Source organism: Anomaloglossus baeobatrachus, chromosome 1 (assembly GCF_048569485.1).
Source record: "Anomaloglossus baeobatrachus isolate aAnoBae1 chromosome 1, aAnoBae1.hap1, whole genome shotgun sequence".
In the NCBI taxonomy this organism is placed as follows: Eukaryota; Metazoa; Chordata; class Amphibia; order Anura; family Aromobatidae; genus Anomaloglossus; species Anomaloglossus baeobatrachus.
In genome coordinates this window covers 799,748,054-799,764,585 of record NC_134353.1, presented here as the reverse complement: position 1 = coordinate 799,764,585, position 16,532 = coordinate 799,748,054, and the positions used below count along the sequence as shown (strand labels likewise).

Here is a 16,532-nt window from a genome sequence, read left to right as displayed (position 1 = left end):
CTTCGCCTCACACACCATGCATCCAACATGGTCTGTGAGGCTCTGAATAGCTGGGTGATCCAGGGTCATCATTGGTGACAACCCAGGGTTGCCGTGGTAGTGATCGGGTCCCTGTGATCGCTTTACAGGGACCTGATCACCATTGATTACAGAATTTAGGAAGATAAACTGCTGAGAACGGTGCGACCACCACTCCTGGCAGTGAGAGCTGGGTCCTGACTGAAATATTAGCAGGAAACCCGTCTGCAATCGCGGCAGTACAGCGCAGGAACACCTGTGATCTTCATGACGTACTAAGTACTTCATTGGTCGGAATGGCACTGACTTTCATGATGTACGCAGTATGTCCAATGTCGTGTAGAGGGTAAAGAGGACCTTTCACCAAATTTCTGTGTTGAACTAGAAAGACTGTGTAATAGTGGCTGCAGAGTGGAATATAACATTTTTTTTTTCAATTTCGACTCTTCATTGTGGAGATTTCAGCAATCAAAGTATTTGATATTTAATGACTTAACTTTGCTAACACTCACTTGGACTTATAATACACATTTTTCACTGGGGGTGTGTACTTCTTCTTCCCCTGTATATTGCTGACCAATCATAAGCAGGCAGCAACACTCAGCAGATATCTCAGCATGGTCTCCTGGTGTATCCTCCTGCATGAGTCAGTGTGGCTGGAGGGGCAATGTAGCTGAATTTAGCTCTGTCATATTACAAAATTTTCTGTTCTTCAAATGGAAAATTACCCTACTGTGTTTACTAAACCAAACATAGGACATTCATTTTGATAAACTCACTTCAGTCTTTACACATGAAGCCAATTATAATAGCACAAGTTTTGTCACAAAGCTGCTGCATATAATTTTAAAAGCAAAATCATGTGGCCATGAGATTCCATATGCTGGTATGGAGCAGTGAGACTCAGCTGTCTATTCACATGGGTACATCTGTTTAACAGCATTAATATAAGATTCTAAGACTTTGCTTCTCAGTAGTTGGTCTCTCGGGGATCGTCAAGAAGCAGATACTAAGTACTCTGGGAAAGTTATTAGACCTTCAATGTTCTATTCTAGAAAAGTTATTTAATTATCTCTGCAATCCACTGAAGTATCTTGAGTTCTCCCAATAGATACAGAAACAATTACCATAAAGAAGGGACATTGCCACCTCCGCTTTGTTGCTTACAAAAGCCCACAAGCTCAATTGCACAAGTGATAGTACTTGAAACAGCAAAAAAAACAAGTCCACAGCTTTGTATAGTTCATCATATATACTGTATATTGTTTGATTCAACGTGAATAGTGGTCAGAAAAGAAAACAGATACACCACACAGCCAATCTCATAAAATCTTGGAAAGTCTAGGAAAGTTAAGTTTGTTATTCTAAGCACATTTCTGAGATTTTTGTCACCGCTCATGGCCGGCTTTCAAGTCTGTACAGGACTGATTTTCATGTTTCATAAACTCTTTCAGTATGGTGTACTTTATATGCAAGTAAAATTACATTTTATGGATATTATAATAAATTTCTCATCTACTGTTATATTTAACTGCATAGTAAAACACCTTTTAGTTTTTATTATAAAGGGTTATTATCAAATAAGAAGTTAACCTCTATCTATGGAAGAAGTAATAATTTACTGATTACCTAGGATCTGACCATTGGAACTCCAGAGATCCCGAGATGGGAGCCTTGCGAGCCTGGACCTCAGGTATCAGAACCTCATTCTTGGGATCGTAGAGCGTCTCAGTGGTTCAGTCCTCAGCAATCAGTATGATATTCTCTATTCTATGGGTAGTGGATAACATCATGTGTTGGGAACAACCCTTTAGTAGATAACTACACACAGACATAGAAATCATAGGGCCAATAGCAAAATTCTGAATAGGTAAAACCTCCATAGCTATAAGACGCACTCCGCATCTGGTGGTGATGTATGTAACTCAAAGAGACAGTCTTCATCTTCAACAAGGCTAATTCACAGACAGAAGGGGGCTGGCTTCACTATTGAAATGAGGCAGTCAGTCGAGTTTATCACATCCCCAAAAAAATTCTTCTCAAACCAAGGTGGAAGTGAAGCTCTGAAAATGGAACATACCTGAATAATAAAATACAACAATACTCACATACTAACTAATATTAGTACAACTAACATACTTAATAAATCAAAATATTTTGGATTTCATAAGCAAAGCAGATTTATCTACCTCTGGACAACCCCTTTATAGAGGTTATTCCATGAAACATTTTCATTCAAAAAGTTTACATATGTTATCATAAAATATTAATAAAACTTTCTCATTTACTTTTAAGATCAGCCCCTACTGTCACAATTTCGGCACCGAGAAGGCGGCTAGTTGTGAGACTAACTACAACAGCTAAGCCAGCCCCCTCTTATGTCATGGTAGATAAAAAAAAAGAAAACAGAGCTACCTTGGCACACTGCTGTGAACTAAGTAACACTGTGCATGTGTGTCCACCAGCACTTAGTTCAGTAGATGGACATGCATATTGCTCAACACTTTGAACACCAGGTAGTACCATACTAAGTAATTGTTATACTTCTTCTATTAATCATTTTTCAACAAAATGTCAATGGAAAATATTGTTATAGTTTATGATCTGTATAACAAATTATACTTAATACTAGCTGTAGTACTCGGCGTTGCCCGGGATAGTAACTTAGTGTCTCTCTCACTCTCCCTCTCTCCCATGCACTCTCTGTTTGTCTCCCTCTCTGTCTCTCTCCCTCCCTGTCTGTCTCCCTCTCTGTCTGTCTGTCTCCCTCCCCCTCTGTCAGTCTCCCTCCCTCCCTCCCTGTCAGTCTCCCTCCCTCTCTGTCTGTCTCCCTCCCTCTCTGTCTGTCTTCCTCCCTTTTTGTCTGTCTCCCTCCCTACTTCTCTGTCTGTCTCCCTATCTGTCTGCCTGCTTCTCTCGTCGTCTGTGTGTGTCTCTGTGTGTGTTTCTGTATCTGTCTGTGTGTCTGTATCTGTCTCTGCGTGTGTGTCTGTGTGTCTGTTTCTGTGTGTCTCTGTCTCTGTATTTGTGTGTGTCTGTGTATCTGCGTCTGTCTCTATGTGTCTCTGTGTGTGTCTGTATCTCGTGTGTCTCTGTGTGTGTCTGTATCTCGTGTGTCTCTGTGTGTGTCTGTCTCTGTGTGTGTCTGTCTCTGTGTGTGTCTGTCTCTGTGTGTCTGTCTCTGTGTGTGTGTGTCTGTGTGTGTGTGTCTGTCTCTGTGTGTGTCTGTGTCTCTGTGTGTTTGTCTGTGTGAGTCTCTGTCTCTGTGAATGTTTGTTTGTCTCTATGTGTCTCTGTGTATCGTTGTCTGTATCTGTCTCTATATCAGTCTCTGTGTTCTCTGTGTCTGTCTCTGTTTATCTGTGTCTCTGTGTGTCTCTGTGTGTGTCTCTGTTTCTGTGTGTTTCTCTGTGTTTCTTTGTCTCTATATCAGTCTCTTTGTGTGTCTGTGTGTGTATGTCTCTGTGTTTCTCTGTGTGTCTCTCTCTCTGTGTGTGTCTGTCTGTGTGTGTGTGTGTGTGTCTGTCTCTGTGTGTGTCTGTCTCTGTGTTTGTCTGTGTGAGTCTCTGTCTCTGTTAATGTCTGTTTGTCTCTGTGTGTCTGTGTGTCTCTGTGTATCTGTGTCTGTATCTGTCTTTGTATCAGTCTCTGTGTGTCTGTGTGTGTGTGTGTGTCTGTCTCTGTCTCTTTGTGTCTGTGTATCTGTGTGTCTGTGTGTCTCTGTGTCTGTCTCTGTGTGTTTCTGTCTCTGTGTGTGTCTCTGTTTATCTGTGTCTCTGTGTGTCTCTGTGTGTCTCTGTTTCTGTAAGTTTCTCTGTGTGTTTTTGTCTCTATATCAGTCTCTTTGTGTCTCTGTGTGTGTATGTCTGTGTGTGTGTCTGTGTGTCTCTATGTCTGTCTCTGTGTGTCAGTCTCTGTATCTGTCTGTGTGTATGTCTGTCTCTGTCTGTGTCTTTGTCTGTGTCTCTGTGTCTTTCTCTGTGTGTTTCTGTGTATGCCTGACTGTGTATGTCTGTTTTTTGTGTGTGTCTATCTCTGTATGTCTGTGTCTCTGTCTGTGTCTCTGTCTGTGTCTCTGTCTGTGTCTATCTCTGTTTCTCTCTTTGTGTGTGTCTCTGTGTGTCTGTCTCTGTGTATGACTCTGTCTCAGTGTCTGTCTTTGTCTGTCTCTGTGTGTTTCTGTGCATGTCTCTGTGCATGCCTCTGTCTCTGCGTCTCTCTGCGCATGTCTCTGTCTCTGTGCATGTCTCTGTGTGTGTCTATATCTACTGATAACATATTACCTTACACATAAGTTCTTATACTAAGAATGTTCTTCGTTGCGTATAGCAACCAATCACAGCTCCTATTAATGACCTGTAGCTCCCAGCTCCATTGACTTTAATGGAGGCAGGTTTTTTAGCTAATAACTGTAAAGCGCGGGGTTAAAAATTTCCCCTCATAACATAGTCTATTATGTCATCTGAGTCAATGGGGTGGCTGTACAAAATTTTGTGATTGCGGATTCCTTTGGCAGACAAACACACACACACAGTACACATACACACATACACTCAGCTTTATATATTAGATTGGACAAACCCCTCTCTAGGGACCTAGTTGTGAGTTTAAATTAACTGACTTTAAGGCTACTTTCACACATCAGTTTTTTGCCATCAGGTACAATCCGGGAAAAAAAGGATAAAACGGATCCGGTATCGCATCCGGTTTATCCCCATAGACTTGCATTGTAACCGGATTGTACCTGATGGCTTTGCGGTGCATCCGGTTTTTTCCGGATGCGGCAAAATAATTAAATGCGGCGGCCGGATAGAACGTATCATGTAACGTTTTTTTGCCCCTTAAAAAAACCGCATTCTGCCGGATCCGGTACAATGCGGCATTGTATACAATGGTTGTCTATGCATGCCGGATCCGGCGCAATGCGGTTTAAACCGGATGCGGTGACCGCATCCGGTTTGGTAAACAGAGCATGCGCAAATTTTTTTTTTTCATCATCACAAAACTTATAAAAGGATCCAGCACATTCTACACACCTCCTGCCGTTCGTTCCTGACTTCAACTTCTGCTGTCCTCCAGTCCAGTGCTCCAGGGAAGAGGTAATGTCCACAGTACTGTCCACAGATAACTGTTGTGAGCTGCGTACATGTACTTAGACATTTTTTTTTCTTTTTTTACAGGTGCAGTGTTGCGGTCATCGTTTGGGCCAGCCAGTTTCTGGGTACGTTCGCTTCAGTGCCAGTGAGAATTTCTTTGGAGGAGAGTGTTCCTGAGGTAATGTCCACAGTACTGTCCACAGATCACTGTTGTGAGCTGCGTACATGTACTTAGACATTTTTTTTTCTTTTTTTACAGGTGCAGTGTTGCGGTTATCGTTTGGGCCAGCCAGTTGCTGGGTACGTTTGCTTCAGTGCCAGTGAGAATTTCTTTGGAGGAGAGTGTTCCTGAGGTAATGTCCACAGTACTGTCCACAGATCACTGTTGTGAGCTGCGTACATGTACTTAGACATTTTTTTTTCTTTTTTTACAGGTGCAGTGTTGCGGTCATCGTTTGGGCCAGCCAGTTGCTGGGTACGTTTGCTTCAGTGCCAGTGAGAATTTCTTTGGAGGAGAGTGTTCCTGAGGTAATGTCCACAGTACTGTCCACAGATCACTGTTGTGAGCTGCGTACATGTACTTAGACATTTTTTTTTCTTTTTTTACAGGTGCAGTGTTGCGGTCATCGTTTGGGCCAGCCAGTTGCTGGGTACGTTTGCTTCAGTGCCAGTGAGAATTTCTTTGGAGGAGAGTGTTCCTGAGGTAATGTCCACAGTACTGTCCACAGATCACTGTTGTGAGCTGCGTACATGTACTTAGACATTTTTTTTTCTTTTTTTACAGGTGCAGTGTTGCGGTCATCGTTTGGGCCAGCCAGTTGCTGGGTACGTTTGCTTCAGTGCCAGTGAGAATTTCTTTGGAGGAGAGTGTTCCTGAGGTAATGTCCACAGTACTGTCCACAGATCACTGTTGTGAGCTGCGTACATGTACTTAGACATTTTTTTTTCTTTTTTTACAGGTGCAGTGTTGCGGTCATCGTTTGGGCCAGCCAGTTGCTGGGTACGTTTGCTTCAGTGCCAGTGAGAATTTCTTTGGAGGAGAGTGTTCCTGAGGTAATGTCCACAGTACTGTCCACAGATCACTGTTGTGAGCTGCGTACATGTACTTAGACATTTTTTTTTCTTTTTTTACAGGTGCAGTGTTGCGGTCATCGTTTGGGCCAGCCAGTTGCTGGGTACGTTTGCTTCAGTGCCAGTGAGAATTTCTTTGGAGGAGAGTGTTCCTGAGGTAATGTCCACAGTACTGTCCACAGATCACTGTTGTGAGCTGCGTACATGTACTTAGACATTTTTTTTTCTTTTTTTACAGGTGCAGTGTTGCGGTCATCGTTTGGGCCAGCCAGTTGGTGTGCGAGGCCTGTAATAAAAAAAGATATGTCGTCTTCTGGTAGCCCGCCCTCCGGTTCACAAACTGAGGTATATTTTTTTTTTTTTGGGTGTTTTTTTTAAAAAAAAATAAAAAAATTTTTAAATAAACGACATTTACACAGGTGGCCGAAACATCACAGGAGATGCTGCCAGAAGAGGACGGAAGGGGTGGAGAAATACACGGAGCGGGCGGTCATAGTGTAAGTTTCATACAGGAATTGTTTACCACAGCACACCAAACACATAAGTAAATAATGTTTTTTTTTTTCTTCACTAAAGGCTTCAACTTCTAGGGCTCACGATAGAGCTCCCCCAAGACCGTCCCAGGGTCGTCGTCGAGGTGGCGGTGGTCATAGTGTAAGATTTATTTTTTTTTTTTTTTTCATGTCTGTGTGAATTTATGTCTAATTTTTTTTTTTTTTTTTAATTTCTTTTTTCTTTCTTTGAACAGGCATCACAGCGTGCTCCCGATTCTGACGGTGAGGAGGCCGGATTTATCAACATCGACCTCCTCATCGATGAAGTTAGAGAGAGGGAGCCGCTGTGGAACATGGCTGACCGCCGCCACGCTGATTCTATCGTAACCCGTCGACTCTGGGACGAGGTATGCCACGCAGCGATAGAAGGTTGGGGGGAGCTCAATTCTCGTGGCCAGAAGAAAGCGCGTAAGTATTCACAGTTCAGTAGGTTATGCTGCAGGATGTAATGTGTTGTATACTAACCACTTTGTGCTTTCCACTTTCAGGTGACAAACTTCAGAAGCGGTGGCGGTCTATCAGGGATCGCTTCAAAAAGGAGTTGAATCAAGAGATGCAGGCCCCGAGTGGATCCGGAGGACGCAGATCGAAGTACCGTTACTTTAGAGCCTTGTCGTTCCTCCGGACAACTATGGTGTGCAGAAGGTAAATATTCCCCACAATATGTACAAAGTATAATATTTTATGTCTGATTTTTTTTGCCTTTTTTTTTAGTCAGTGCCAATGTATAGCAATTAAAGTAATTATTGTTTTGTTTTTCCTCTTTTTAACAGCACCGTCTGCAGCACTCGGGAGCCTGCATCGAACCCGACAGGAGCGATCCCTGAACAGTCCGCCACTGGGGAACACAGGCACAGACCCGACCCATCTGAACCTTCCCTTCCATCTACATCTGTCCCATCCACCTGCGCTGGAGCTTCCGGTGAGACTTCATTACCTGAAGCTGCTGGTGACGAGATAGCTTTTCCCCTACCTCACCCCTCTGACACTGCTGCCCTCAGTAGAACACCTTTGGGTTCTGGGCGTCAGCGTCATAGGGGTCAGGAAAAGAGCTATGCGCCCGAGTTCTTGCATCTAAATGCAGCCTTCCAGAACGCCATTAAATTATTAGCCGAACAAAATCGTTCTTCTTTTAGCTTCATAAATGCCAATATGGAAAAAAATACACACGAATTGTGCACGCGTCTGGACAGGCTGCATTTAGATGCAAGTAAATCACCCAATCATTGTTTTTTTCAAGCCGTACTAGAGCGCATGGAAAAGCTATCTCCTGACCAGCAGATGCATGTAATGCAAGCCACACGGCAGGCTCTGGCGCAGGTTTCCTCCCAACCACCTCCACCCACCCCTCCTCCAGCACCTGCCCCCCCTCCAGCCATTGTCCCTACTCCCCCTGCTGCCCAGTACCAGCCTGCTGCCCAGTACCAGCCTGCTGCCCAGTACCAGCCTGCAGCCCAGTACCAGCCTGCGGCCCAGTACCAGCTCCCAACCACATCTGCCCCTACACTTCCTACCCACTACCACATCTCGCCTTCCACACCCATCATGACCCCAACTCAAGCCACTAATTCACCCGCCACCTCTTCTGTCTCCCAATCCCTCCACTCCACCCCTCAATCCTTACCAAATCCCATCCCATCTCCTGGTTTCCCTCTTGGTTTCTCAACCACACCTTCACCTTCTGTTACTTCCCCACCACCACCACCAACACCACTTTCCACCCTCAATACTCCAACTGTGCGTGTGTTCCCACCTGTCAGCCCCTCCAGTACTATCTCCACCCCAAGCCCAAGATATACAAATTTATAATTTATGTATGTAATAAAAAATAAAAGATTTTTGTTGAAAAGTATTTATTTGTTCTTGTTTTTTTTGGGGGGGAATATTATTTTGCAAGTTAAGTTAATAATAAGGTAATACAAAAACATAACATGTTGTAATTTGACGGTGTAAAAATTACAAATTTTTAAAGAGATTCAAAGATTAAAATTAACAAGGTTAACAAGATATATTTTAATTTATTTTTAACTATTTTTATTTGTTATAAAACTAAAGAAAAATCTTATACCATTTGATCTTGCCAATCTACTCTACCTTCTGGGGACACAAAATAGTCAGCATATTTGTCACGTATTGTTGAACAGGCAACACTACTCCTAAATCCAGGACTGGTGTAGTCAGTCAAAGAGGTGGATTCCAAACTCTGGTCATCCAAGGACAAAGGTTCCTTTGTTAAAACAAAATTGTGCAGTACCACACATGCTTTCACTATTTCATCAACAGTTTCAATGTTTAAATTAATCGCTGTTAACAACACTCGCCATTTGCTGGTTAGTATCCCAAAGGAGCATTCCACCATTCTTCTGGCTCTGGATAATCGGTAATTATATATTTTTTGTGTTTGCGTCAATCCACGACTTGCATATGGCTTTAATAGATGTTGGAAGAGTTGAAAGGCTTCGTCGGCCACAAAAACAAAGGGCATTGGGGGCTCACATGTGCCAGGAAGAGGTCTTGCAGGAGGGAAATCAAAAGTATTCCCATAGATTCGCCGCCCCATTGGGGACATTTTAAAGACCTGAGAGTCATTGGATCTCCCATATGCGCCAATGTCCACTGAGATAAATTTGTAGTCCGCATCCGTTATTGCCATTAGGACAATTGAGAAATACTTTTTATAATTGTAGTATTCTGACCCCGAAGCAGCAGGTTTCACAATTCTTATATGTTTGCCGTCCACTGAGCCAAGGCAATTTGGAAACTGACAAATGTTGTAGTATTGTTCGGCAATTGCAAGCCATCTGTCCCTGGTGGGCTGGGGGATGAAATCCTCATGGAGGCAATCCCACAAGGCTTGGCAAGTGTCTCTAATGATTCCCGAGATGGTGGAAATTCCTAGTCGAAACTGGTAGTGAAGGGACGAAAGGGACTCTCCAGTTGCAAGGAATCTGTAAAGGAAAGACAATAATTATAAAAAAATAATAGCAAACACATTACAGTTAAAACTCAATTTAACAGGAGGATACAATTTAAAAAAAAAACTTACCTAAGCGTAACCAGCAAACGCTCCTCGGGTGTTATAGAGAACCGGCTGTAGGTGTCCGTTTTACGTATGTTGTCCGCAACAAGGCCAAGGAGGACGTCAAAATTATTCACTGCCATCCGGACATAGCTTGTGAATTTTTCATCGTTTCCACGGAGCTCCAGGTATAGGGTTGAAAACACCCCACGTGTCAGTCTCTGGGCAGTCAGGGGATGGATCCAAAAGCGTCGATGTCGCTGACGCCTCAGTCGCTGTCGCTCCTTTTCTCTGACGATGATACCCAAGCGATTTGCCTCAAATATAAAATCTGCAGCGATCTTTGTGTAATTTGCAAGAATAACATCCATGGTTTCTGCTTGTCTCTGTCTTCATTCTGTAATATATGCTTCAAAATACTGTATATATACTATATTTTCCCAATAGCCAATCAGAATACGGAACGCGTTAATTGTTTGTTTAGTGTTTAAAAAACGGATCCGTAAAAAAACGGACATAACGGATGCAAAACGGATGCACACCGGACCCACCGGATCCGTTTTATTCCGGATCCGTCCCCAACGGATCCGCTTAAAAACGGATCCGGTGGGTCCGGTTTACACAACAAAACCGGAAACGTTGGATACGGAAAAAAAAAGGACTGTACCTGAATACAGAAAACTGATGTGTGAAAGTAGCCTAAGCCCTTCACGACATTTGAAATACACTTATGTCATGGTCGGGAAGGGGTTCTCACAAAATGACATAAATGTACATCATAGCGTTCATGTGGGCACACCAGTGGTGCCCACATGATTGCCGCCAGGAGCTCCGTGTAAGTTATAGCCGAGCTTTGGCTGTCACAACCTGGGATAGTCTCCATGCTGCCCCCAGCTGTTTAACCCCATAAATGTCCAGATTGTCCAGATCTATAGCGATCACAGCATTAAGGGGGCTGAGAGAGTGCACTCCCTTTCCCATACAATCGGGACCCACATGACGTGATTACAGGTGCTTGATCGTTGCCATGGCAACCTGAGGACATCAAAATGACTTCTGGGTCAGCCATCTACTGCAGACTATGCCAGGAGATAGTGTAAGAAACTTCTGTCACTGCAGCACTGACAGGTATACGGTATTTCAATGTATTATACCCGCAGAGTAATAAAAGTTCATTGCCCATATATGGACTAAGTAAAAAAGTAAAATAAAAATTAAAAAAACTGTAAAAATATTTAAACAAAAATCAGGAAAAAAAAGAACAAAATAATGAAAAAAATATTATACCAATAAATATGTATATTTCTGTAAAAAACAAAATAAACAAAAAAATACACACATTTGATATCGCTGCATGCAAAAGAAACCGATCTATACTGTTGTCACACCAGTTAGCCCCTTCAATGAACACCATAAAAAATAGCACAGACTATGTCTTTTCATCATACAGCTGACAAAAAAGTGGAATAAAAATCATATGTAAATAAAAATGGTATTGCTGAAAATGTCATCTTATCCCACAAAAAACAATTAAGTCATTGAGGGGTGTACTTTGTAACATGGGGTCACTTACGAGGAGCCTACTTTTTTGGCAATGTGACATGGCACTCAATATGGCGCTCCTTCCCTTCATAGCTTTGCACTCTGCCTCAAAAGTAGTATATGACCACTTATGGCATATCACTTTACTCAGTAGAAATTGTGTACCAAATTGTATGGTTCATTTTCTCCTATTACCCTTTTTGAAAATTAAAACTTTTGCTTCAAAGCAACATTTTAGTGGAAAAAATTATATATATTTTTTTATTTTCACAGCCTAGTGTACACACTTCCATGAATCACCAAAGAATTAAAATAGCTCACTACACCCCAAGATAAATTCCTTAAGAGGTGTAGTATTTATTCCAGACAATTTTGCACTCCAAAATTCAATTAGTGCTCAACATAGTACCCACTAGCGATACCAACCAATTTTGCATTCCAAATTTCAAATGGTGCTCCTTTCAAACTCTGCCAGCTCCCAAACAGTAGTTATCCACCACATTTATGTGGTAAAAAGTAACATTTATGTATTTTTTCCTTCTGCATTGCTTTAGTTCTTGTGAAGCACCTGAAGGGTTAATAAACTTTTTGGATGGGATTTTGAGCAGTTTGAGGTGTGCACTTTTTAGAATGGTGTCTTATTTGGATATTTTCTGTCAAATAGGCCTTTCAAAATCACTTCAAATGTGATGTGGTCCCTAAAAAATAATGGTTTTGTAAATTACTAATTCTGAATTTTTCTTTCTTTTAGGGTTGCTTTTGTGAAATGTTGTGGGACCTCCACAAGGGTTACGGTGGAACTTCAAGGTTTTTTATTTTTTATAATAAATTGGTGAATGAGGGCTAGTGTCAGGGGGGTCGTTTATAAATAAAATATTTTGTGTGTGTGTTATTTTCTATTTACATCTAGTAGGTTAGTAATGGGAGTGTCTGGGACATGCCCACCAATTACTAATACCAGGGTTTGATGCCAGCTGTCAATTTACAGCTGGCATCAACCCCATATATTACCCCATTTGCCAGCGTACCAGTGCCATGGGAAGGGTCAAGACGAAGCTCCAGGATTGGCATATCTAATGAATGCGCCACTACTGGGGCGGCTGCGGCCTGCTATTTTTAGGATCGGAAGGGTCAAATAACCATGGCCCTTACGACCCTGAGAATACCAGACCCAAGCTGTAAGCTTCACCTTGGCTGGTGATCCAATATGAGGGGGACCACATGTTTGTTTGTTTTTTTAATTACCTCTGTTTTGGATTTCTAGCCAAGGTAAAGCTGCCAGCTGCGAGCTTCAGGGTGCAGTTATCTGCTTTACCTTAGCTAACTACCAATAATAGGGGGACCCCCACGTTGTTTTTTTCATGTAATTATTTATTTTGTGGCTTAATTCAAGGCTAAACTCTCTTTAGTGCTAAATGAAAGGCACCAATGAGTGCAAGCTTAGAATATGTAGGGGGGTGTATAGGTGTTTGACCTCTACCTGTCTGTCTGTCTGTCTGTCTGTTTATCTATCTGTCTGACTGTCTGTCTGTCTAGCTAGCATTTATCTATCATTTTTCTAGCTTTGCACATCTTTTATACATTAAAAAAAAACATTAATTTCAGTATTATGCATTTTTTTCCGGTACCGGTCAAATGGCTGTCAGACGATGATCACACGGAAGTGTCACACGATGACACACACAGACACAGACAGCCATATGGATGTCCAAAACGGATCATGGAACACGTGCATTTTTTACACAGACGTGTGAAGGATGCCTAATATGTAGTAGATGTTCCCGAGTACTGCAACTCAGCTCTTGTTGATTTCTATAGGAGCTGAGCTGCAGCACTTCATGTACTGTAGGTCAATCTGTTATGATTATTTTTTTCCAGGATCCATCACTCAAGTGTTTTTTTTTTAATATGTGACTCACAATTAATTGAGAGAAAAAAGTGATGAAAATCAATACTTGAGATAAATCCTTACAGGAATTTACATATTACCAGCCAAGCAGCAGCCATAAAAAATGTAGCTGTTTGTCATGGAATTAGCTGCCTTGAACCTACATGATAGAGGCCCATGAGCCACATTGTGACTGCCCATAAAGCAAAACTAATGGTATGATTTGAAACGAAAAACGATCCTATCCCCAATTACAAATAAAAAATAATGACATTTAAAAATATTAAAACACAATGCTATGGGACAGTTTAATATCCTTATTAAAAAATATTTTAGGACACAATTGACAGTAAACCTTAATTCTAAAACAGTTTCATACAATTTTGTAAGCATATTTCCAATAAATGATTCACTTTCGTATGTATGAGACCCCTTCACCAAACACAGCTGCACATCTCTATTTCCACGTTATTTGACTGAGAATTCAAGGTACACAACCGCTTCCTTGTTTTCACTGGCAATGGCAAACTTCAAAAACATAGCTACAAAATGTAACCTCAATCCACCCACCCGCTCCCTAAAAACAGCTTGTTTTAGCTGTTTTTTTATTTATGACTGTTATCCTTTTAGGAGATTCAATTGGAATATGTTCCTTAGCACATTTAAACATTTTCTAACTTTATTTGCAATATATGGTTTTCCTCCTCAAAAATCAAATTAAAGAGGGGGTACAAAACTAATACCGATTTTCATCCAAAAGGTCTATCTCTTATTTAACAATATCATTGTTTTCCTTTGTTAAAAAATATAAATAGAAAGTCCTCACCCTTCCCTCTCCAATCTAGCTGCTTTATTTCTTTCTTTTTGAACCTACTTCCATCTTCATGACCCTTCATTTCAGAATCCCCAAACATGTTGGAATACTCAAAAGGGGCGTCATCGGGGCAGAGGCTGCTGTCACTGCCACAGTCTCAGTCCATGAAATGAAGTGTCAACAGTGATGTCCATTTCAGAAGCTAGCTAGTCCGAACTTTTCTGAATATAGGCCGGTTGTCAATTCTGACGTGTGCTCAGTACGAGCTCCCTTGCTACTGTGAAATATTCTTCTTAATGCACAGTGACAGTGCACTCCCTCGCTAGCTCTAATTAGAAGCAACAAGTTGGTAACTGAGTGCACTGTCAGTGAGCATTGTAAAGAGAGAACAAGCTAGCAGAGACCAGACCCACCACCTAATGACGTCCTGTTTGAATGTCCCAGTATTCACTGAGGATTCAGAAACAAAGCGTCATTAAAATGGAATAAAGTAGATAAAATAGAGAGGGAAGGGTATGAAGTTTTTAATTTAAGCCATTATGGTTTTAATTAAACCATATTATAACAATGCTAAAATATTATTAAACTACATAAACATTTTGTATGAAATCACTATTAGTTTCGGACTCCTTTTAAGCATTGGTTCTAGTTTGGGACCTTGTGCTTAAATGAACCACAGTTTAAAAGTTCTCAGGATAGTTTGAGAAAACAATCTTCATGCTGTTTATGCAAATAAGGTGCTCAAAGCATTGTGGGAGAGTTGATCCAAAGCACCTTTCCTCCAACAGTTTTTCATAACTTGCTCTTCCCGCCAATCTTGCGCTGCAACTGGCAAAAGAAGGGTGTTTATATTGAGTAGCTCCACCCACAGTGCCCTGAGAGTCTCATTTATATAAAATATGTTTTCTACAAAACTATCCAGCAGATAGTTAAACTATCCGGAACTTTGTCACAGAGTATTCAGCCTTAAACTCACCGAGTGTAATGGCGACTTCTCGCCCTGTTCACACTGCAGAGTCGGACACGTCACACTATGGTTTCCCTTGTGCATTTCAATTGCACAGTTAGACCTGAGCGTCATCCAGTTGTGTGCTTATTTCTGATCAGTCTAGCAGGAGTTAAATTTCTGCTAGTCTGTGGATTGCTGCTAGTGTCACAGGTTACAGGAGACCTATCACAGCTGCCTCCACCCTTTAAAAGATGGTGGTGCCTGTACCCCCACGCCAATTATAGCTTCAGTTGTGAATGCCGGTCCTTGTGCTGTGGTGATCTAGTTCTGGTGATCTCCTGTTCCATATTTGTTGTGTTATGAAAATATCTTTGTTGTTTGTTATTTGCTCCCTGATATTGTATTTCCTCCTGAGAACATATTGTCATACCTCTGAGTGTGTGTGCAGTGAGTTTGAGTGTTTTTTTCCATGTCTGTTTGTGTGAGATAAACCATTCCTGTACCGACCCTCCCCGATGGTGGGGGAGAGGGGGTATAGATCAGGGCTTTTCAGGAGCTAGAGTTAGGAAAGTGGCGCAAACATCATCATCATTGGATGTATCTTTAGGAACAGGGACAGCTAGGGCCCCTCTAGTCCTAGGGCCAGTGAAGGCGCCTCTATTCCAAGTTACCTCTTCACATCCCGTGGAACACTTTTTTTTGCAGAAAGTCCTCAGCAAAGACCATACTTTGGCAGATTTCGGAATCATCAGATTCCCTTGAAATGACTCACATGCAAAAATAGCTGTTCGGCCAACAACTATCTAAAGTATGTTACCACCTGAAAATCTAAAAAAATTGCATCATAAGCAGCTGTTCTCAAGTCCATTACAAAGGCTAAAATATTTCTTTAGTGAAGCTTAGAAAAAAAGAACAGGCAGGCAGACAGGGACGGCAATAACTAGCAAACCTCAACCCACCTAATACATATTCTGTAGCTGCTTTCAATCAAATAACAGTGCATTCCACAAACTTTACTTGCCTGTATTTCAGAAACTATACATCTGATCTCACAATTAAAGGTATGTTTAGAATCAGCATGATAGCACTGGCTTTAGTTTATATATGAAAATCCTGGTGGTTGTTCCTCTTTAATGCTTCCCAGTTTATAAACGTGTAATACAATGTATATTTTCAGCCATCAACATTGTCATAGCTAAGTTCTGAAAATGTTTAAAAGTAAATGATCATTTTTCAGCATTGTAAATAATAAACATGACAATTTTTTTGAGATTTGGGAACCTTAGATTCAGGTTTACGCTCTGGGGTTTTGGTTGGAATGTTTTCTAGTGGGACTCGCCATCCGTTACCTTTCTTTTTCTTTCTCTCTACTAAGGATTTATCTGTACACAGGAAGGATTTTGTTCTCTTTCTGTACACTGATGGGCTGTTTTGAATTTATCGACGGCAGTGCTTTTAATTTTTACTTTTCTTTCGCAGTTGATAGTATGCTTTATGCTAGTTTTGTAAGTAAAATAAGAAGTAAATGGCACTTCTTCCGTGCAGATGATAGTAAATTTTGGAGTACGCTTCATGTTCCAA

The 16,532-nt window shown here is 41.4% G+C and overlaps 1 protein-coding gene across 1 annotated transcript; it reads left to right on the top strand.

The window, feature by feature from the left end:
* Positions 1-314: 314 nt before the first annotated feature.
* Positions 315-7,725, top strand: LOC142254118 (uncharacterized). The gene is made up of 9 exons (XM_075325160.1): positions 315-364; positions 5,199-5,239; positions 6,424-6,530; positions 6,605-6,682; positions 6,762-6,839; positions 6,934-7,147; positions 7,228-7,384; positions 7,513-7,661; positions 7,697-7,725. Exons 1-9 carry the CDS (start codon positions 315-317, stop codon positions 7,723-7,725), a joined length of 903 nt encoding a protein of 300 aa, XP_075181275.1.
* Positions 7,726-16,532: the final 8,807 nt, after the last annotated feature.